Raw genomic sequence first — 21,561 nt, 5'->3', positions numbered from 1 at the left:
GATGGCACAGATAGGTAGGAAAGCAGGTTGTGATAAGGACATAAGGAGTTTGCAGATGGGTATAGGTTGGTTGAGGGAGTGGACAAAAATCTGACAGATGGAGTATAATGTAGGAAAATGTGAATTTGTTCACCTTGGCAAGAAGAATTAAAAAAAAGCAGAGTATTACTTATATGGTGAACAGTTGCAGAATCCTGAGGTACAGAGGGATCTAGATATTCTAGTGCATGAGTCATCAAAAGTTAGAATGCAGGTACAGCAAGTAATTAATAAGGCTAATGGAAGCTATCCTTTATTGCAAGAGAGTTGAACAAAAAAGTAAGGATGTTATGCTTCAGTTATGCAGGGCATTGGTGAGACCACATCAAATACTGTGTGCAGTTTTGGTCTCTTTATTTAAGGAAGGATGTAAATGTGTTGGAGGCGGTTCAAAGGAGGTTTACTAGATTGATACCTGGAATGAGTGAGCTGTCTTATGACGAAAGGACAGACAGACTGGACTTGTTTCTGTTGGAGTTTAGAAGAGTGAGGGGTGACTTGATTGAAGTATATAAGATCCTGAACGGTCTTGACAAGGTGAACATGGAAAGGATGTTTCCTCTTGTGGGTGAATCCAGAACTAGGGGGCACTGTTTTAAAATTAGGGGTCACCTTCTTAGGACAGAGATGAGGAGAAATTTTTTCTCAGAGTTGTGCAACTTTGGAACTCTGCCTCACATGACCCTACCTCCACTGCCTTCTGAATATTTTTAAGGCAGAGGTAGATTGATTCCCTTGCCTAACAAGGATCTACGGTCATCGGAGGTAGATGGGATTGTGGAATTTGTAACAAACAAATCAGGCGTGATCTTATTGAATGGTGGAGCAGGCTCTGGGGCCAAATGGCTTACTCCTGCTCCTAATTCATGTTTGTATGATAGCACTTTTTTTTATTCCTTCAAGATGTCAACATCACCAGCAAGACCAGCATTTATTGCCCATCCTCAGTTGCCTCGGAGTGATTGGCTAGGCCATTTCAGAAGGCAGTTAAGAGTCAACCATATTGCTGTGGGTCTGGAGTCACATGTAGGCCAGACAGAGCCAGGATGGCAGATTTCCTTCACTGAAGGGCATTACTGAACGAAATGGGTTTTCATGATAATTTTATGCTCTTCCAAACCCACAACCTCTCCCACCTAGAAGGACAAGAGCAGCAGACACATGGTAACACCAACAGATGTAAGTTCCCCTCCAAGCCACACACCACCCTGACTTGGAAATATATCAGTTGATACTCAATTGTCAATGGATCAAAATCCTGGAACTCCCTTCCTAAGAGCACTTCCAACAGCCTAGCAAACCACTCAGAGGGCAATTGGGAATGGGCAGTAAATGCAGCAGTTCAAGAAGGCAGTTCACCACCACCTTCACAAGGGTAATTCAAGATGGGCAAAAAAAATGCTGACTTTGTCAGCAACACCCACATCCCAAGGGCAAATCAAACAACACCTGGGGCAGAAGACAGGGAACAAGCCCTCACTCACGCTGTGGGTACTTGGTCTGTGCATTCTACAGGCGAAGATCCAATGATGTGCTTTGGGGGAATCGGAGGAAAGCCTGGTGAACAGAAAAGGGAGGTGACCCCACATCATGAGGCTCCATCTGTCTTTATTTGAACAGAATAGCATTGAAAGGATACAAAATGAGAATGACTTCCACAGCTGCTCCAAGTGAACCAAACATAGAGAGAGAGTCTTTCCCCAGAAGAGGATCCTAGAAGAGAAAAAGCACTTAACAACACTGCAAACATCACATATCATGAGTTACTCAAGGCTCAAAATACCAACATCCTCAAGCTGGGGCAGCAGTCACGTAACTACAATTGGCTTTAGTGTGCCAAGCGTTTTTATGGAGGGATTTAGCTGGGGGGGGGGGGGGGGGGGGGGGGGGGGGGTAGTGGGGGTGGTGGTGGTGATGATGGTGGAGGAAGAGACAGAAGGAGGGGAGTGAGGAGGTTGGGATGGGTAGTAGTCAGTGTTCCTGGGTGGTGATCAATACACAAAAAGCTCACTACTGGAAGGTTACAGTTGAGATATCAAGCTGGATAGTCAAAATGCCTTCTAACACCCTCTGTCCAGGCTCACACAAGATTGGTCATTTAGACAAAACAATGGACAGCTGTCAGTACCTGTAGCACTTGTAACTCAGCATAAAGTGGGGAGGATACAAAATCCAGAAATCCACCACCACACTGCAAGAGTAAGCTGCAAACTCTCAGCTGCCATTTTCCTCCAAAACACAGAGATACTTATATGCATGATGAAAAATGGGGAAAATTAAGTTCCTGCAGCTTTTGCAGTTTAACAGGCTGGTCCACATCTGGAAAAAAAGTGAAGAGATAGGCCAGCATTGGCTCTGAAGAGCTGATGGTACAGAGTTGCGAAGGGTCAACCCATCTTTTTCCTTTCTGGCAGACCTACAGTGTATGTTCCAGCATTTTCTGTTCTTCATTCAGATATGGTCTGTACATGGTACAGGAGCTCCCCCTCCAGGTTATCAAAGATAGTACATGATATACCTTGAAAAACATTTAGGGGCCACATTATGTAACACAGCTCAAGAGGCCATCTATTAGGGGAGACTATATACACAATTTATTTTTGCAAATGTTGACACATTGTTGCATATGCAAGTGAGGATAAAGTTTTATCTTGTGTTTGTAATTCAGCATGAAGTGTCAGTTTAGAGAGTTTCAGGGAACCTACTGTCAAACTACTGTCAACTACTTTTGCAAGTGAAAAAAACCCAGCAGTTTTGAAAATGGAGCTTTTACACACGTCCAGGTTTTCTTCATTCAAAATTAAATATCCCAGCCTTCATGTAGATGATTACACATAATTAAGTGGCTTCTATCTTCAAGATTAGGTTTTATTCCACTTCAACAGGACACAGGTAGTTAATATGGTTACAGAACTCATAACATGCAACTGCCCTTGCATTTGAGCACCAATTATGTACATTTAGCTTTGGAGACTTTCCCTTGCTGATTTTTGGAAACTACAAAGCCACCAGACTGTGGTAATTCCACTTAGTTACAGGACAACAGCCAGACAAAAGCTACAGGAATAAGTCTGGGAAATTTCAGTGACTACACTTCACAAGGTGCGCCATAGGAACAGAAGGTCATTCAGCCTCTTTAGCCTGCTCCACCATTCAATTAGATCACAGCTCGGTAACCCGTAATACCCTCGCATAACAGAAAATCCTGCTGACTTTCCCAACACAAGGATGTGCAGCTTTTAAAATAAAAAAATAAATCGGGGGTGTGTGTGTGTGTGTGTGTGTGTGTGTGAGAAGGTGAGGTGAAATGTTCGGTTCAACCAGATGATTGTCTGAGAGCCATCCAGACAAACATGAACGTCTTGTTTAATCTGACTATTTATATATTAAGTTTTGCTTTCTTTCAAGTTCTTTACCTGCATTCCTTTGGGCATGGCTGTTTCATCAATAAGTAATTCAAGAACATGGAATCCCACCAGCAGGACTGAGATACCCTGAAATTACAGGAGAATCAAAACAATCAATTGGGAAGAACAGTGTACTCCAGCCTTTCCCAGTTAGTATGACAGTCCCAGAGTAATAGAGATGAAGCTACGTTGCTGTGTTTCAGGAGCACTATATTCATTCAAATGCTGTCTTTATGACCCTTAAAACTGATGGGACAACAAGAAGTTTGGAGCTATCCCAACCAAACTCAGTGAGCATGAGCCCCTAGCACAACCCTTTGCTACACACAAAAAGGTTGGTACAATAGGAGTTGCAGAACATTGCTGAGGCAGAGCAGGACACCTTATGCTGCATTTGGCTAATGATGTGCCTCAGCTGGAAGGGCTTGGTGCCGATACTAGCTCCTAATGTGTTGCATTGTTGATTAGCACAGACACCCTCACTTGGGGAATACAAAATTAAAGAAAAAAAATCACAATAACAACATTTGGTTTGATCATGTGCACTAATTTTAAAATATTGGAAGCTTTATTTATAGACCGAGTAGTGTACAGTTCCTGGCTCGTGTTGCATCAGGACTCAAACAGAAGCCAATCATGTTTGTGCCAAAGGTCAGCAAACAGTTCATCTCCTCAATGAGGTCTTTCATGTTGAATCCAGAAAATCCAACTTCACCATAACGAGCACAAATCAATTAACTCCTGCATAAAGCAAGTTTATTTCAAAGTTAAAGGGACATACGTCATTTTGTTTGAGTTATGCAAATGAGTCCTCCGAAAACAGTAACGGCAGCCTCGCGTTAAAAGCCTTGCAGCTCAACGTACAGGAGGGCCTCGACTCTTAAACCAAAGAATTTCAACATCATACAATTCCAAGATGTATGAATAGCCACAAAAATAAACTTCCAGACCACTACTTAATAAACCTGCAGAAAAGTAATGACATTGAGTTTTTTTTTTAAAAGATTCATTCATGGGGTGCAGATGTCACTGGCCGGGCCAGCATTTGTTGCCCATCCCTAATTGCCCTTGAGAAGGTGGTGGTGAGCTGCCTTCTTGAACTGCTGCAGCCCATGTGGCGTAGGTACACCCACAGTGCTGTTAGGGAGGGAGTTCCAGGAATTTGACCCAGCAAAAGTGAAGGAATGGCAATATATTTCCAAGTCAGGATGGTGAGTGGCTTGGAGAGGAATTTGGCCAGGTGGTGGTGTTCCAATGTATCTGCTGCCCTTGTCCTTCTAGATGGTAGAGATCACGGGTTTGGAAGGTGCTGTCAAAGGAGCCTTGGTGAGTTGCTGCAGTGCATCTTGTAGATGGTACACACTGCTGCTACTGTGCATCGGTGGAGGAAGGAGTGAATGTTAAAGGTGGTGGATGAGGTGCCAATGAAGTGGGCTGTTTTGTCCTGGATGGTGTCAAGCTTGAGTATTGTTGGAGCATCGCTCATCCAGGCAAGTGGGGAGTATTCCATCATACTCCTGACTTGTGCTTTGTAAATCATGCACAAGCTTTGGGGAGTCAGGAGGTGAGTTATATGCTGCAGAATTCCCAGCCTCTGACCTGTTCTTGTAGCCTCAGTATTTATATGGCTGGTCTAGTTCAGTTTCTGGTCAATGGTAACCCCAGGGTATTGATAGTGGGGGATTCAGCAATGGTAATGCCATTGAATGTCATGGGGAGATAGTTAGATTCTCTCTTACTGGAGATCGTACAATATATTCTGCACATACATAAACTACAATGATGATTAAGACACCAACTCCGAGTAAAACTGGAATGGAGTGGCATAGCTCAAGTTAGTTGAGAATGCAACCATGACAAAAGGCCCAGTCTCTCCTATTCTAAAAGGAGTATGCTCTCTCAAAGCACACTTTGATGAAACCCTGGGTTAACTACTCTAGATTTAAACATACACCCACCCCAACACTGCCATTTTGAAATTGGGTCTCCAAGAAACTAAGCTTTCCCATCAATTTTTCTTTGTAACACAGCTTCCCAGTCACTCACAATTAGCAAAGTCACTAGAAAACAGTCATCCCAGCAATTCCTTCAATTGAAAAGGTTTTAGGTAGACTTTGTTTACAGCAAAAATGCTTTTAAGATTTTACAAGAAGGAAAATACACAACATTCAACCCTAATAGGATTAGATTTTGTTGTGCAGAGAAGCACTCAGGATGTCTACAAACAGCATATACACAGACAACTGGCAAATCTTTGCAATCAGTCATTCAGCCCAAAATAAAAAGCTCAAACCTCTTACACTAAAAGAAAGGTCAGACTATAAAGTGTGCTGCTGTCTCCAGGTGACATTTGACAGTGGGTTGGCTGCATTTTGTTGGCAGAGCATTAAAACCAGTTTATGGAACACTTTGTAGTTAAACGTTCCGTGTGATCAGCAATTCTGCACAATGAGTGAACAAGATGTGATTAGGTACATTGCATTCTATGCTTGGACAAGGTGCACATTTATCAGAAGAGGACTGTAATGAGGACCAAATCTCATTTGCAGGTTTGTTCTTTGTATCATTGTAACATGGTGTAGATGGTGTCCTTCAAATATCACTAATTAATTTGTTCAGTATATCAAGTGGCCAGAGTAGAAAAAAGGTCAAAATTTGCATTGGAGCTGGATAGGCATATGGCTGGAACCTCTTCACCAAAACCCAACCAATATTTTAAACATGGCAAGACTGTTGATGTGGTTTATATGAACTTCCAAAAGGCAATCAATACGGTGTATATCGGGAAAAGCAAGGGTCCCAGGTGTGCAGGGGACAATTTCAAAGTTTGCAGACGACACAAAACTTGGGAGAATTGTAAATCATGAGGACAGTGTAGAACTTCAAAAGGACATTGACACATTGGTGGAGTGGGCAGATAGGCGGCAGATAAAGTTCAATGTGGAGAAATGTGAGGTGATACGCTTTGGTACAAAGAACATGGAGAGGCAGTATAAAATAAAGGGTACTATTCCAAAGGGTGTGCAGGAGCAGAAAGACCTGGGTGTTTATGTACATAAGTCACTAAAGGTGGCAGGACAAGTAGAGAGAACTGTTTCTAAAGCATACAGTATGCCCCTATTAATGAAGCCTGGAATAGAGTACAAGAGCAGGGAGGTTATGATGAACTTATATAGAACACTGGTTAGACATCAGCTGGAGTATTGTGTACAGTTCTGGGCACCACACTATAGGAGGGATGTGAACGCATTGGAGAGAGTGCAGAAGAGGTTTACGAGAATGGTTCCAGGGATGGGACACTTCAGTTATGAGGAAAGATTGGGGAAGTTGGGATTGTTTTCCTTGGAGAGGAGAAGGCTAAGAGGAGACTTGATGGAAGTTTTCAAAATCATGAGGGATCTGGACGGAGTAGATAGGGAGAAACTGTTCCCGCTCGTAAATGGATCGAGAACCAGAGGGCACAGTTTTAAAGTGTTTTGCAAAAGCAGCAAATGCGAGGTGAGAAAAAACTTTTTTTTTTAAATACAGTAAGTAGTTAGGGTTTGGAATGCACTGTCTGGAAGTGTGGTGGAGGCAGGTTCAATTGAGGCATTCAAGAGGGCATTGGATGATTATTTAAATAGAAACAAAGTGCAGGGTTACAGGGAAAAGGCAGGAGATTGGCAATAAGTTAAAATGCTCAGAGAGCCGGTACAGACACAATGGGCTGAATGGCCTCCTTCTACACCGTAACAATTCTGTGATTCTGTGACTTACCGTTAACGCCAGAAGCAACAGCATTGCCAACGGGTATCCCAGGTTCCTTTGCCAGGGTGAAGCTCTTCTCCTCATTTCTGTAGGAATAGGTTTGCTGTTAGATGTGACACAGAAAGACGCGCGCGCGCGCACACACGCGCGCACACACGCGCGCACACACGCGCGCACACACGCGCGCACACACGCGCGCACACACGCGCGCACACACGCGCGCACACACGCGCGCACACACGCGCGCACACACGCGCGCACACACGCGCGCACACACGCGCGCACACACGCGCGCACACACACGCGCACACACACGCGCACACACACGCGCACACACACGCACACACACACGCACACACACACGCACACACACACGCACACACACACGCACACACACACGCACACACACACGCACACACACACGCACACACACACGCACACACACACGCACACACACACGCACACACACACGCACACACACACGCACACACAAAATTTCCTGTCCTTACCCAACTTAAGCCTTCTAGCATGGATATTCAGAAACTGCTTTTTGAGGGACTCCACACTGAAAAACACCCAGCAGGATGACATCTTGCCTGCCACCATAAGAAAGAAAAAAAAAAAATACATCAGCAACAAAGTTGCTTTTAAATTCCTTTCACAGTAAATTGCTTTTAAACTTTGATTCAGTTGAAGATCAAGCCTTCTATTGTAATGATCAGCTATCATTGGGGCACAAAGCTGCACAGCTCAAATATATGACTTGTGATTTGAACTAACAATTTTCTTAATGGCTTTTTGGATACTCAACACTAATCTCATACTTGACAGAAAATGAAAAGGGTATCAAATTCAGCTAAGCTGGTTCTATCAGCATTGATGGGATTGTACACGGTCATATGTACTCGAGTATTACTGCCGGCAAGAACTGTTTTTGCATACCATTTAGCTTATGCAGCATAGCAGCCTCCTCAAATCGTGTACAGTTGAGTTGTTCATCCAGATCTTCCAAAAGCTACAAACAAAAAGTCAAGGAGTAAAATCAAGGTATCCCTTCTACCTTCAATAACAACATGCATTGACATAGCACCTTTAACAAAACAAAACATCCCAAGGCTCTTCACAGGAACATTATCAAACATTGAGCCACATAAGGAGAGATTAGGGCAGCTGACCAAAAGTTTGATCTAAAATGCAGAGTTTAAAGAGCATAACCATGAGGGATGCACATCAGGAGGGACAAAGTGGACAGAGTCACTGTCAATCAAAAATAAAAGCTGTTGGCACATGAATTTTCTAATGCTGCACTTATATTGGAGAATTGCCTCTTGAAGCAATAGGGCCCACTTGAAATCATCCATATGCATACATGGGAATGCTAGCCTCTTCCAACAGCCTTTGTTTATATTTCATTTATCACTGACGTTCAGAGGTACAATTAACAAACTAAGTATAAACAAGATATAAAAATTCTTAACTGGTGCCAGGATGAAAGGCGGTGTGTGGGGGGGCGGTGGGGGGGGGATCTTCCTTATCCATCCTTTCAAAACCTCAGGATGTCCCAAATGGCTTCACATGTAAAGGTGGCTTTTTGAAGTTGGTCATTGTTGTAATGGAATCAAGCAACTGCTCTGTGCACAGCAAGGTCCCACAAAATAGCAAGGAGATCATTTTGAGCAATTTATTTTTGCTTTAAAAAGGTAATGTTTATCAAGGATAAATATTGGCCAAGGCACCACCTCGACTCCTCAAAAAAGAGAGTGTCTTTGGATCTTTCATATCCACGCAAGAGGGCAGGTGGGGCCTCAGTTTCATGTCTCATCCAAGACTAACACCTCCAGCAGCATTCCTTCAGTATTGGCACTGGAGAGTCAACCTGGATTCTGTGCTCAAGTCTTTGAAGTGGAACTTAAACCCACAACCTTCTGGCTCAGAGGCAAATACTACCACTGAGCCACAACTGACACCTTCAATTAATGAAAGTATACACATTTCTTCAAATTTCCTGTTCAATTCTTTTTGCAGCCCCTTCAGGGACTTTGTGGGTAAATGCAGAAGGTTGTGTACACAAAGGTTAGAAGGTTCCACATTCAGTTGCTTGTTGTTGTGCTAATTTAGACCATCTTAGTCAGGCTTTGGAAGTGTTACAAAGCTCTTGGAGCGAAATGGAAATCATTTAGATTTCTTGCTCGTGAATACTGTCTAGTGGCTCTGTTGCCAAGTGCAGGTGTGTACACAAAACCAGAGACTTGAGCGTGATGGTCAGATACCCCACCAACATCATCTCAGTTCACAGAAAGAACAGCAAGTGCAGCCAGGACTAGTGGAAATGCACTCAAGAGCCAGTCTATTGAGAAGGAAAAGCTGGAGTTACGCAACATTACCCTAGACTACAAGAGGTTGCAAAATGAGATTCCTTACCCTGGGTTTTACAAGAAGTTGGCCAGTGACAGTGAACATACGGGACAAGCCAAAAGGAGTGCACACTGTGAAGGGAAGGAGACAAATTAATTATGGAAATCAGAAACCTATGCAATTTGTTCTTTACACTAGGTAAATACTGATGAATCAGACAGATTTAACTATCTTCTCTGCTGTCTAACTCTGCACTAACCTGTAATTTTTAAAGCACTGGGTGGTACACTACACTAGCAATGATGACCAACAATTTTTTAAAAAAATTCTTTCATAGGATGTGGGCATTACTGTCTGGGCCAGCATTTATTGCCCATTCTTAATTACCCTTGAGAAGGTGGTGGTGAGCTGCCTTCTTGAACCACTGCAGTCCATGTGGTGTAGGTACACCCACAGTGCTGTTAGGGAGGGAGTTCCAGGATTTTGACCCAGCGACAGTGAAGGAACGGCCGATATATTTCCAAGTCAGGATGGTGTTATAGCTTCACCAGGTTGACAGCTCATTTTTAGGTATGCCTGGTGCTGCTCCTGGCATGCCCTCCTGCACTCTTCATTGAAGCAGGGGTGGTAACGGTAAAATGGGGGATGTGCCGGGCCATGAGGTTACAGATTCTGCTTGAGTACAATTCTGCTGCTGCTGATGACCCACAGCGCCTCATGGATGCCCAGTCTTGAGTTGCTAGATCTGTTTGAAATCTATCCCATTTAGCACGGTGGTAGTGCCACACAACACGATGGAAGGTATCCTCAATGTGAAGGTGGGGCTTCGTCTCCACAAGGACTGTGTGGTGGTCACCCCTACTGATACCGTCATGGACAGATACATCTGCAGCAGGCAGGTTGGTGAGGATGTTTTCCCTCTTGTTGGTTCCCTCACCACCTGCCACAGACCCAGCCTAGCAGCTGTCATTTAGGATGCGGCCAGCACGGTCAGTAATGGTGCTACCGAGCCACTCTTGGTGATGGACCTTGAAGTCCCTCACCCAGGGTACATACTGTGCCTTTGCCACTCTCAGTGCTTCCTCAAAGTGATGTTCAACATGGAGGAGCACTGACTCATCAGCTGAGGGACAGTAGGAGATTTCCTTGCCCATGTTTGACCTGAGGCCATGAGACTTCATGGGGTCCAGCATTGATACTGAGGACTCCCAGGGCAACTCCCTCTCGACTGTATACCACTGTGCCACCCCCTCTGCTGGGTCTGTCCTGTCAGAGGGACAGGACATACCCAGGGATGGTGATGGTAGAGGCTGGGTCAGTCATACTCATGGAATCATAGGCTATTTCAGAGGCATTTAATAGACAACCACATTGCTGTGAGTCTCGAATTACATTTAGGCCATGTAATGGTAAGGACAGCAGATTTCCTTCCCTAAAGGGCATTAGTGAACCAGATGGGTTTTTACAATTAGCAATTAGGCTAGTTTTTAAATTCAATTCATTGAATCTGGAATTATATTAAATTCCAACAGCTGCTGTGGTGGGATTTGAATCTATGTCCCCAGAGCATTAGCTCAGGCCTCTGGATCACTAGTCCAGTGACGTTACCACCTCCCCCAGAGGCATGCATGCCTTAAACAAAGAAACATCTTTCATGCTTCACAGATGTTTAAGTGGGAGAGAAAGTTTAAAATGAACTTACTGGTTTAATAAAATTAAACTAAAAAGCATTCTGACATTTCCATCTTAACTAGTGATGAAATGCTGCATAACATGACTCATTGTAGAAAAATCATAGTAAACAACATTCATCCCAAGATCAAAGAACTAGCTAGTTAAAAAACAAATCATACCTCAATATTCTCTTCCTTGTGCCAATGCTCAATTTTTTGAAAAAAGGGGAAGTTAAACATGACAAGTTTGGCCAGTTCTACTCCAGTCAACAGCCTCAGTCTGCTTCCCATACCACATCTATTTGAGCAAAGCTTTGTCCTCACACTGGTTGAGCGTATGCAAGTACACTCAAATTCACATTTGCCCAGGAACACAATTTACAACCATCTGAATTTTAAGTGCTGAGCTATTTAAACAAACTTCACATAATAATGCAAAAATAAGTTTTTAAATGCCACCAGTTATGAGAAACAAATATCCAAGGTAGCACAAGTTATCATTCTATCCTAGGAGGAGTTACTCACAGAGGAGAAGCAGAACTCCAAATAGAGAAATACACGAGTAGAGGTACGGAAGGTAATAGTCCCACAGATCTGTTGGTGAAAGAGAATATGGATTAAAATATAGACTAAATAACAATGGAAGACTTGGAGAAGGGTCGCATTCTCATCTTTTAGACTTTCCTTGCTTGCAACATCTGGAAAGGCCCAGTCATGAGGATATGCAAGGCTCCATCCCAAAATCACACAAGCACAGGAGGAATGAGATGGTCTTCCAAACCCTGTGTCAGGGCTGCAAGACCTACAAGTTCTGCAACCCTTTGCCAATACTATACTACTTTTAAAAAAATATATAAATTGCGCTTTTTGCCAGCACTCCTCTTCCAGCAATGACTCAGATGGAATGGAAAGCAACATACCCAATTCTGCTGACGACAAAGATAGGCGACATTGTAAGCAGTGTAGACAGAAGCCTGAAATTACCAGCGATATTGATAGATTAAGTAAAAAGGCAAAAACTGTGGCAAATAGATTTCAAAGTAAGCAAATGCGAAGTCATCCTCTTTGGGCCTAAAAAGGATAGAAGAGGATAATTCCTAAATGGTGAAAAGCTTGAAACAGTGGAGGTGCAAAGAGACTCAGAAGTCCAGATACACAGATCCTTAAGAGATAATTAACAGGTACAGAAAGTTAATCAAAAGTCTAATGGAACGCTGGTCTTCATACCTAGAAGATTAGCATAGGATGGGGGTAGGGCAGGGGCAGGAAAGAGTCATGCTTCAACTACACAAAGCCCTGGTTAGACTACACCTGGACTCACTGATCTGTTCTAGGTGCCACACCTTAGGAAGGATATATTGGCCTTGGAGGAAGTGCTATGTAGATTTACTATGACACCTGAACTCAAAGGGTTAAATTACAACGGAGAGATTATAGGGTTGTATTCCCTGGAATTTAGGAGGTTGAGGAGTGATTTGATTGACATTTCCAAGACACTAAGGGGAACAGATAGGGTAGTCCCTTCAGCAAGACACTCACCATACAGAGATTCTCTGCTAGCTGCATCGTTATTGATAATTGCTGATGCCACCCACACAATCCCCAGAACCAGGAGGGTCAGAAGGAAGAGGACAACGACCGTTTCATAAACTCGAGCCATAATTCCCTGTGGAGAAAGACAAGACCATCTCTAAGACTGGGCTCCTGTATATTAAAAAGGACAATGACCATGTCTGAGCTGAAACTCCAGGTCTGGCGAGATGTTAAAACCAGCAAACATAACGTCAGCAGCCAGTGCCACCACCGTCCAGTCGAGGCTGTTTAACTGACCTCGTCATCCAGTGCCAGAAGCTTCAGGCAGATGAGTACAGTGGGATCCACGCTGAAGGACATGCCATCAGCAACAGACAAAGAAGCTAATCCTTGAATTAGCTGGAGTCCATGACAGGTAGCGCAGCTAAAGCACACAGCAAGTCAACGAAAAAAAACACACAAGTAAAAACAGCTCCAATGACCGGTGGTGGAGAGCTGAACCTACCCCTAGATTAAGCAACTAGCCACCTTCAAAAAGGCCACAGCCAAACACATCCTTCAAGATGTCAGAAAATTGGATTTCTTTTTATATACAAGTTAACTGGGGAAAAGGAAAAATTCAAGAACATTAAACTTCTAGACTAAAAGGACTCAAGACAAACAAACAACAACATTCTTAGCGTCTGCTTCAATTGGGTTTTTTTTTTAAAAAAAAACAATTAGCCCATCCTCAGTGACAGTAAAAGACAACCAGGCCCTTGACCAGCTCAATTCCAATCAATTGTTAGCATAAAATTACCAGAGCCGAAATAGCTCATTAATTCAAAACTTGTTAAAAAAAAACATGACGTGCAAACAAACAAGTTTCTGAATCATCAGCAAATTCAAAGCCTGACAAGAAACTATCGGTTTAGCAACACAATGCCTGATCCAGCCAGAACAAAGTGCTCATCAGGTCCCGCTCTCCTCTGTTTAAACTATTCCAGGATCAACGATCCCAGCTTCTCTTCTTTCCTACTGACCATCTTCTTAAACCTCTCTCTATCCTCACCTCCAACAAGAGGAACTATGAATGTTTGTCATTAAGATGGAGAGCATCTATTTAGCTGCTTCTGCCACATTCCTCCATTCCCCTCACCCCCAACCCCAGGCCCAAACTCACATCTTTCTCTAGTTTCCCTCTCATCACCCCTCATGCTCTGAGCTTATCTTGGCCATCAGGCCCACCTTCTGCTCTTTCAAGAGCTGTATAAATTCTGTTCTGCCATGGGGTACTGTACTTCGCTTTCACCAAGTTTGGAGGGAAGGGCATGTCCATGCTTCAGTTCATTTGGTATACTCACACTTCCTACTCCATGATTGTGCACTAATCGCACTACAGAAAGTAACCTGCACCTCAATATTTTAGTGATGATTTCAATTGTATTCAGCCATTTACTGCTGATCTTCCAGTCTTTCTGCAACACCACAATATCCCTTCTCACCTTTTTTGAGCCAGCAAATCCCTCCGATTCAGTGAAGAAGTAGGCAAAAGGCATCAGGAACACCAGAGAGATGTTGGAGAAGAGGAAAACAAGATTCCACAGGCCTGCAGGGGGAGACATACAGGTCACTTACATTCTCTGGAGTCTTCTCCATTGACACCTGAACAATTAATTCCAAATGCCTTTGCTGTACAATAATTGGGTTCTGCATACAGTACTGGTGCTAGATAATCAAAGGGAGCTTAAATTACCTGAAATAGCCATGACTGTATGCTAACTGGTAACATTAGTTCTATTGGGAGATAAAAATAAAATCAAGGAAATAATTTTCAAACTATGCAGTTGGAGACTTCAATTTTCAAAACCTTTCAAAATTTCCATCAAGCAATGCGATTTGAATCTCAGGTTGAATGTATTCCTAGGGGTTTCAGCTAAAACATCCAGCATCCTGGTGCACCGCCCTCCCACACAAACTGGAACACAAACAGGCTCAGTTGACTGATTGGACGACTCTTGAACGTCAAACAATCCCCTTCCGTATCGCCAAATTTTTTTTTTTTTTATAACTACAGCAGAAATCCCCAAAGAATTGAGGGGAAAAAACCCACTTCCTAATGTTCTCCCAGGATGTCTGCAACAGCATCCTGGAAATTAACCTTTGAAACCTGGGCACTCCGAGCCAATCCTGCAGGACTGGCATCCCTAATTATAAGCAGCATTTTAGATACTGTAAGTGGCTAATGCTTATGCTACAGAATAAAAAAAAGGAAAGAGTGAGGAGTGGAGAAAAAAAAAATGCCCATGCCTAGATTTTAGTGATACTGGCAAGCTTCCACTTAGTTTAAAGCCTCATTACAATATCCCAAATTGTCAGTTCTCTGGGGTGTTGGTGCTACTCCACAGGTACAGAAAAACCACACTCCACAAGCATAATGAAAACATGGCCACTTTCCTCAAAAAGCAAGAACTGTGTTTGCATGTGGGTTACCCCATTTCACCACTAGATGGCAACATTAGCTCACTCTACAGAATCTGTCTCATGCTGAGAAACACAGAAAATCAGTACTTAAATTTGAAAAAAGTAAACAACACAAATTCAAAGTGTTCATTTTCGGATGTAAAAATGTTCATGCTTTTAGCTGCATTCATTATTCAAATTGGGACTCGGGCTGATATCAGGTAGACAGAAATGTGGCAAGAAAAAATTAAATGAGGAATCATTTAGTGAGCAGCGGATTTGTTTTTGAATTCTATGGCCAGCCAATTTAACCGAGATTGTTATGCCTGTTTCTGCACATTTTTTTCCTCTGTAGAGATTTTCTGTTGCCAATTTTCTCCCAGCCTGAAGGTGCTGACACTTGCTGAATCCATGGGCCCAAGGCACCCTCCAATACCTTGCTTCCAATGGCCATTCTTTGAGAGTTCACAGTGAAAGCCAGCTGACAAATTCTCACACACTTTTGGTAGAATTGCTGGTCAGTGATTAGCACTAGGAACCCTGACTTATTTTCCCCTCTTCAGCCAGGAAAGAGACCAAATGCACCACCCAAATTACTGCTTCGGCTAACTCACAATGCTCTTATCAACTGTTCTACTCTTATACAAGGAGTCACGGTGCACAGATAACAATGGCTTTGATTTGGTTTTAAAAACTGCACTTTTCAAAACTGCCAAGCTTCCACTAGTTAGTCTCATTACAAGCTCCCAAACTGTCAATTCTGAGGCTTTGTGCTACTCTGCAGGTGCAGCTAAACCACAACTCCACAAGCAATTTAACACTTTAATATGACTTTTCCTCTGCATCCAAAATGGAGATCGCCATTTGCAAATAAGCTGAAAAAAGGCCCTCAATCTGAAATATTCCCTCTTTCTCTCAAAAATGTAGCTCTTTATTAGATGTGCTGCCTTTTCACAGCTAATGCATAAAACTCTGCACTCTTGTCAATTCTATTCATTACCTGACACCAGACAACATTATTATTTGAGCCAAAACAAACACAAAAATATCTGGAAAAACTCAGCAGGTCTGCAGAGAGGTGCACAGTTAACATTTCAAGTCTGTATGACTCTTCAACAGAACTAAGTAAAAATAGAAGAGAGGTGAAATATAAGCTGGTTTAAGGAGGGGTTGGATAAGTAGAGCTGGATAGAGGGCCAGTGATAGGTGGAGATAACCAAAAGATGTCACAGACAAAAGGACAAAGAGGTGTTGAAGGTGGTGATATTATCTAAGGAATGTGCTAGTTAAGGGTAGAAAGGACAAGCAAGGTACAGATAGTCCTAATGGGGGTGGGGTGGGGTGAAAGAATCAAAAAAAGGCTAAAAGATAGATATAAAATAATGGATGGAAATACATTTAAAAATAATGGAAATAGGTGGGAAAAGAAAAATCTATATAAATTATTGGAAAAAAAAGGTGGGGGATCGGAAAGGGGGTGGGGATGGAGGAGAGAGTTCATGATCTAAAATTGTTGAACTCAATATTCAGTCCGGAAGGCTGTAAAGTGCCTAGTCGGAAGATGAGGTGCTGTTCCTCCAGTTTGCGTTGTGCGTTGGGCTTCACTGGAACAATGCAGCAGGCCAAGGACGGACATGTGGGCATGAGAGCAGGGTGGAGTGTTGAAATGGCAAGCGACAGGGAGGTCTGGGTCATGCTTGCGGACAGACCGCAGGTGTTCTGCAAAGCGGTCACCCAGTCTGTGTTTGATCTCTTCAATGTAGAGGAAACCGCATTGGAAGCAATGAATGCAGTGCACTTCCCTCAATTTAGTCTACTGCAAACACCTCCGGTCTGTCCGCAAGCATGACCCAGACCTCCCTGTCGCTTGCCATTTTAACACTCCACCCTGCTCTCATGCCCACATGTCCGTCCTTGGCTTGCTGCATTGTTCCAGTGAAGCTCAACGCAAACTGGAGGAACAGGACCTCATCTTCCGACTAGGCACTTTACAGCCTTCCGGACTGAATATTGAGTTCAACAATTTTAGATCATGGGCTCTCTCCTCCATCCCCACCCCCTTTCGGATCCTCCCTCCTTTCCCCCCCCCCCAATAATTTATATAGATTTTTCTTTTCCCACCTATTTCCATTATTTTTAAATGTATTTCCATCCATTGTTTTATCTCTACCTTTCAGCCTTTTTAGATTCCTTCACCCCATCCCAACTAGGGCTATCTTTACCTTGCTCGTCCTGCTTTCTACCCTTAATTAGCACATTCCTTAGATAATATCATCACGTTCAACACCTCTTTGTCCTTTTGTCTGTGACATTTTTTGGTTATCTCCACCTATCACTCGCCCTCTATCCAGCTCCACTTGTCACACACCCCCCTTAAACCAGCTTATATTTCACCTCTCTTCTATTTTTACTTAGTTCTGTTGAAGGGTCATTCGGACTCGAAACGTTAACTGTGTTCCCCTCCGCAGACGCTGCCAGACCTGCTGAGTTTTTCCAGGTATTTTTGTTTTTGTTTTGGATTTCCAGCATCTGCAGTTTTTTGATTTTATCTTAGTGTTATTTGAGCTCCCATTTACTCACCATGAATAAGGGAACCATTCAACCACTGCATATAGTAATTTTCTGGCAATGAAAGCAGGATCTCGTTGCTAATAATTGAAAATGGAAGGAGGAAGACTGCACCAGCAGATACTGCAAGAGTGAATGTGCACATCCATAACCTATTTTAATTAAAAAAAAAATCACTGTTAGACAACTGTGTTGTTAGGTCTAATCTACATCACTGCAATAGATCAACACCTTCCATTGAGCATATGGTTCAGATGTGACATACCAGAACGAGGCATAGCTCAGTTCTTTTTCCCCTGAAGGCAGCTGACTGCAGATCCTCCATTCTCTTGCCTTCAGCTGTGCTCCTATAAATAGGCATACTATTGCGTAGGGAGCCAAACTGCAGAAAGGAGCCACAAAGACACCCAAGTTCTGAATCTACCAACAGGTTATGGCTGTGTGCTCTGGGAGAACAGATGGTGGGGGCCAGTCATGTGGATTAGAACCGGCAGCTTTGCATAAAGCATCGGGCCACCTTCCCTTGGGGGAGTGGGGGTGGTAGATAGTTTCATATTTCAGTAAATAGCGTCTGCTAACTAGATTTTTAAAAAAGTCTCCTCAGCATTTCAAACAATGCGGATAATCCTCTGAACACCATGGCAGCAGAGGCAATGGGATAACTCATTATCCAGTTCAAGGTACAGGAACACTGACATTCACATCTAAATGCTTACAAAACAAGTGACTACGCTGCAAATGTACTGCATTAGCTACGAAGCGCTTTGGAAAGTCCTGAGGGTGTGAAAGATGCTTTACTGATGCAAGCTCCTTTCCCTCTCAACTTTCAAGTCAAACACTCCACCTGCTCAGAAAGAGAACTGTTAGATTTCTGGACAGCTCGCGCCAGCTGCTATCTTAGCCTTTGTTTAATAATCTAAAAAATTTTTCAACATTTATTGCATCTCAAATAAAGCAATTTTGTAGCCAAAATAAATATCAGTTAGCTTATAATACAAATACTGAAATGCCATGTCAAAGCAGACAGAGGCAGGAAGGTGCATGAATCCTACACCAATACCATTCCAAAATAGTGTGTGTAGGGCTTTAGCTAAATTTTATTCATTCTTGGGATGTGGACATCTCTGGCAGTCATTGCCCATTCCCATTTGTCCTGAGAAGGTAATGGTAGGGCCTCCTTGAACTACTGTAGTATTTTTGATACAATGGTCACCAAAGACCAGTGAAGCATCAGAGTAGCACAGCACAGAAAGAGGCCATTCAGCCCAGCGAGGCTACGTGTTGGTGTGGGTCTGGAATCACTAATAGGCAGAGACCAAGCAAGGACAGCAGGTTTCCAACCAGAAAGACATTTGTAAACCAGATGCATTTTTCCAAAAAATCCAACAGCTTCAGGCCACTTTTACTGATAACATCTTTTTATTTCCAATTTTAAAAAAAAAATCAGATTCTCAAATTGCCATGGTGGGATCTGAACTCTCATTTTCTGGATTACTGGCCTAGTAACACAATCACTATGCTACAATAGGGCAGCACAAATGTACATAAAAAAACTTTTAGACCAAAAAAGGTGGCCAGATAACAGTACGAGTTAACTTCTATGTATAATTACATACGTAGCTGTTCAAAGGACAGAACTGTGATGGCTTTGCATCTGTCAGGATTATGGACAGATACAAAGTCCAATTGACGAGTGCATTTTAGACATCAGTTTAAAAAGGGGCTAAGTTACAACACTGAGTCATTATTATAAGTTTGCGGCTTGAGGAAGTAGCTCCCAGAGATCCTTCTTTAGGCACATCAACACCACCAACTGGGTTAACACTCAAACGATGATTAAAGTGGGCGAAATCAAGTTTGATTGAAAAAAAAAATTACACTTACGTGATGCGATTGACTGTTGCATCTTCATTATTGTCTAGAAAAGATAGATAATTTCACGGTACAAGCATGTTAGAATTAATGCTTTATAACAATGGCTTTCTTGGATTCAACTGGGAACATGCTTTGTCACATCTTTAAGACTGAAGAAAAATGTGGTCTCAATCAAAGCTTCAGTTCTAGATTTCAACTGTTAGCCAGAGAAACACACCTCAGTTTAAATCTTAAATTAAGGACAATAACCATGGATGACTTTTAAAAAAATATAATCCAGAATTCCCCTTCTTCACAAAGTGAATCAAGTATTGCTTTGGTTTAACTTCCACAGTCGTAAGGACACAAAGACTGAAGCAAGAGGCCATTTGACATTATCAAGTTCACTCCATCCAGAGCCTATGCACGATTATTCCATCATAGATTCCCCTACTCTAGGGATCACCAAATTCCTTCCCCAAAATTAAACAAGCAGTACTTACTCCTGCCTCTATAGCCTTCAATCCCCTTTCTCAGTAGATAGCAATTCATTTCTGTTTGAAAGTGTTGTCGAATCCCAAACCAATCTAGAGTCCTTTCCACATGTCTATTATCCTGTGAAAAGAGGGAGTGAGCTTCCCCCACCCACCCCCAATAATCTAACTTTGCTCTAACTCGCCAATTGAATTCCCTATCCCACTGACCTCTCCATTTTTGTTCTACCATACTGCACCAATGTAGCTCGAGCACTTCACCTTTCTAGAAGGCACTCAGCAGCTCTCTGGTCTTAAGATTTACTTTAACAGTTTTAAAAAAAATAACAGCTCCTTTTTCTTTACACTAGGAGATGCTTCCAGTGCAAGAGAAACATGTCTTATTTTAAGGGTGGTTAAAAAGAAGAGAAAAGTTGGATTGGCTCGAGTTAGGGGTCCTCCATTGAAACATTTTGCTGGGGTGGGAGGCTGCACAGTTGGCACTCTTTTCTTTGGCCTAGGCTACTGGAACGCTCTCCCCCGTTAACATTTCTCATTTGCCTTGACCACAACACACCCCAAAGTGGGGATGGGGGAAAAGCAGCTTTGAGGCCAGATCTAAAAATAAAGACTAATTTGTGGACAATATTGGTTTCTTTCACTGGTATGACAGAATAATGGTGCATGTAGTCTGGTCTGACTTGGGACTTTTAAAAGCTGGGGAGAGGGGGTATAGAATGCAGAGCCAGGCAAAGGGGAAAGGAGGGAAGTTATGCTGAATTGTTACAGCACAGAAGCAAGCCATTTGGCCCCAGCATGTCTGCACCAGCTCTCTAAATGGCACTAGGTGAAATGCTTATTCTCCTGCCTTCTCCCTATAACCCTGCAGATTATTTGAAAGAAACCACCTAATTCCCTCCTGAATGCCTCAATTGAACCCGCCTCCACCACACTCCCAAGCAATGAATTCCAGATACTAAAGAATTGCTGCATGAATAAGTTTTTTCCTCATATCACTTTTGCCAATTACTCGAAAGCTGTGCCCTCTTGCTCCTTTCATGAGTGGGAACGGCTTCACCCTGTTTACTCTGTCCAGGCACACGGTATCCTAGACTTCTCTAATATTGGTATAGAATACGAGAGCAAGGTGGTTATGCAGAACATATGAAATAGGAGTAGGCCATTCAGCCCCTCAAGCCTGCCCCACCATTCAATAAGATTATAGCTGATCTGCCCCAGGCCTCAACTCCTCCTTGGTGCCAGCTCCTCATAGCCCTCAACTCCCCAATATTTCAAAAATCTATCTACCTCCTCTTTAAATACTTTCATTAATCTAGCCTCCACAGCTCTGGAGGTAGAGAATTCCAGACATTCACTGCCCTCAGAAGAAATTCCTTCGCATCTCAGTTTTAAATGAGTGTCCCCTTATTCTGTAACTATGTCCCTTAGTTCGAGATTCCCCCACTAGTG

General features: G+C 42.9%; 1 protein-coding gene across 1 annotated transcript in view; it reads right to left on the bottom strand.

Annotated features, from left to right (window-relative positions):
* lmbr1l (limb development membrane protein 1-like) overlaps positions 1 to 21,561 on the bottom strand; it is a 63,628-nt gene that overhangs the window by 17,380 nt on the left and 24,687 nt on the right. The window contains exons 3-13 of the mRNA XM_041180342.1: positions 19,649 to 19,682; positions 17,777 to 17,916; positions 14,239 to 14,342; positions 12,761 to 12,887; positions 11,747 to 11,815; positions 9,615 to 9,679; positions 8,136 to 8,208; positions 7,703 to 7,789; positions 7,203 to 7,279; positions 3,456 to 3,533; positions 1,679 to 1,752 (exon numbers count right to left, since the gene is read on the bottom strand). Coding sequence (XP_041036276.1) covers positions 1,679 to 1,752; positions 3,456 to 3,533; positions 7,203 to 7,279; positions 7,703 to 7,789; positions 8,136 to 8,208; positions 9,615 to 9,679; positions 11,747 to 11,815; positions 12,761 to 12,887; positions 14,239 to 14,342; positions 17,777 to 17,916; positions 19,649 to 19,682 — 928 coding nt within the window. The remainder of the gene's footprint in view (positions 1 to 1,678; positions 1,753 to 3,455; positions 3,534 to 7,202; positions 7,280 to 7,702; positions 7,790 to 8,135; positions 8,209 to 9,614; positions 9,680 to 11,746; positions 11,816 to 12,760; positions 12,888 to 14,238; positions 14,343 to 17,776; positions 17,917 to 19,648; positions 19,683 to 21,561) is intronic.

This window comes from Carcharodon carcharias, chromosome X (assembly GCF_017639515.1).
Source record: "Carcharodon carcharias isolate sCarCar2 chromosome X, sCarCar2.pri, whole genome shotgun sequence".
NCBI classification, from domain to species: Eukaryota; Metazoa; Chordata; class Chondrichthyes; order Lamniformes; family Lamnidae; genus Carcharodon; species Carcharodon carcharias.
The sequence above is the reverse complement of the archived record's forward strand: the minus strand, read 5'-3'. Positions and strand labels throughout refer to the sequence as shown.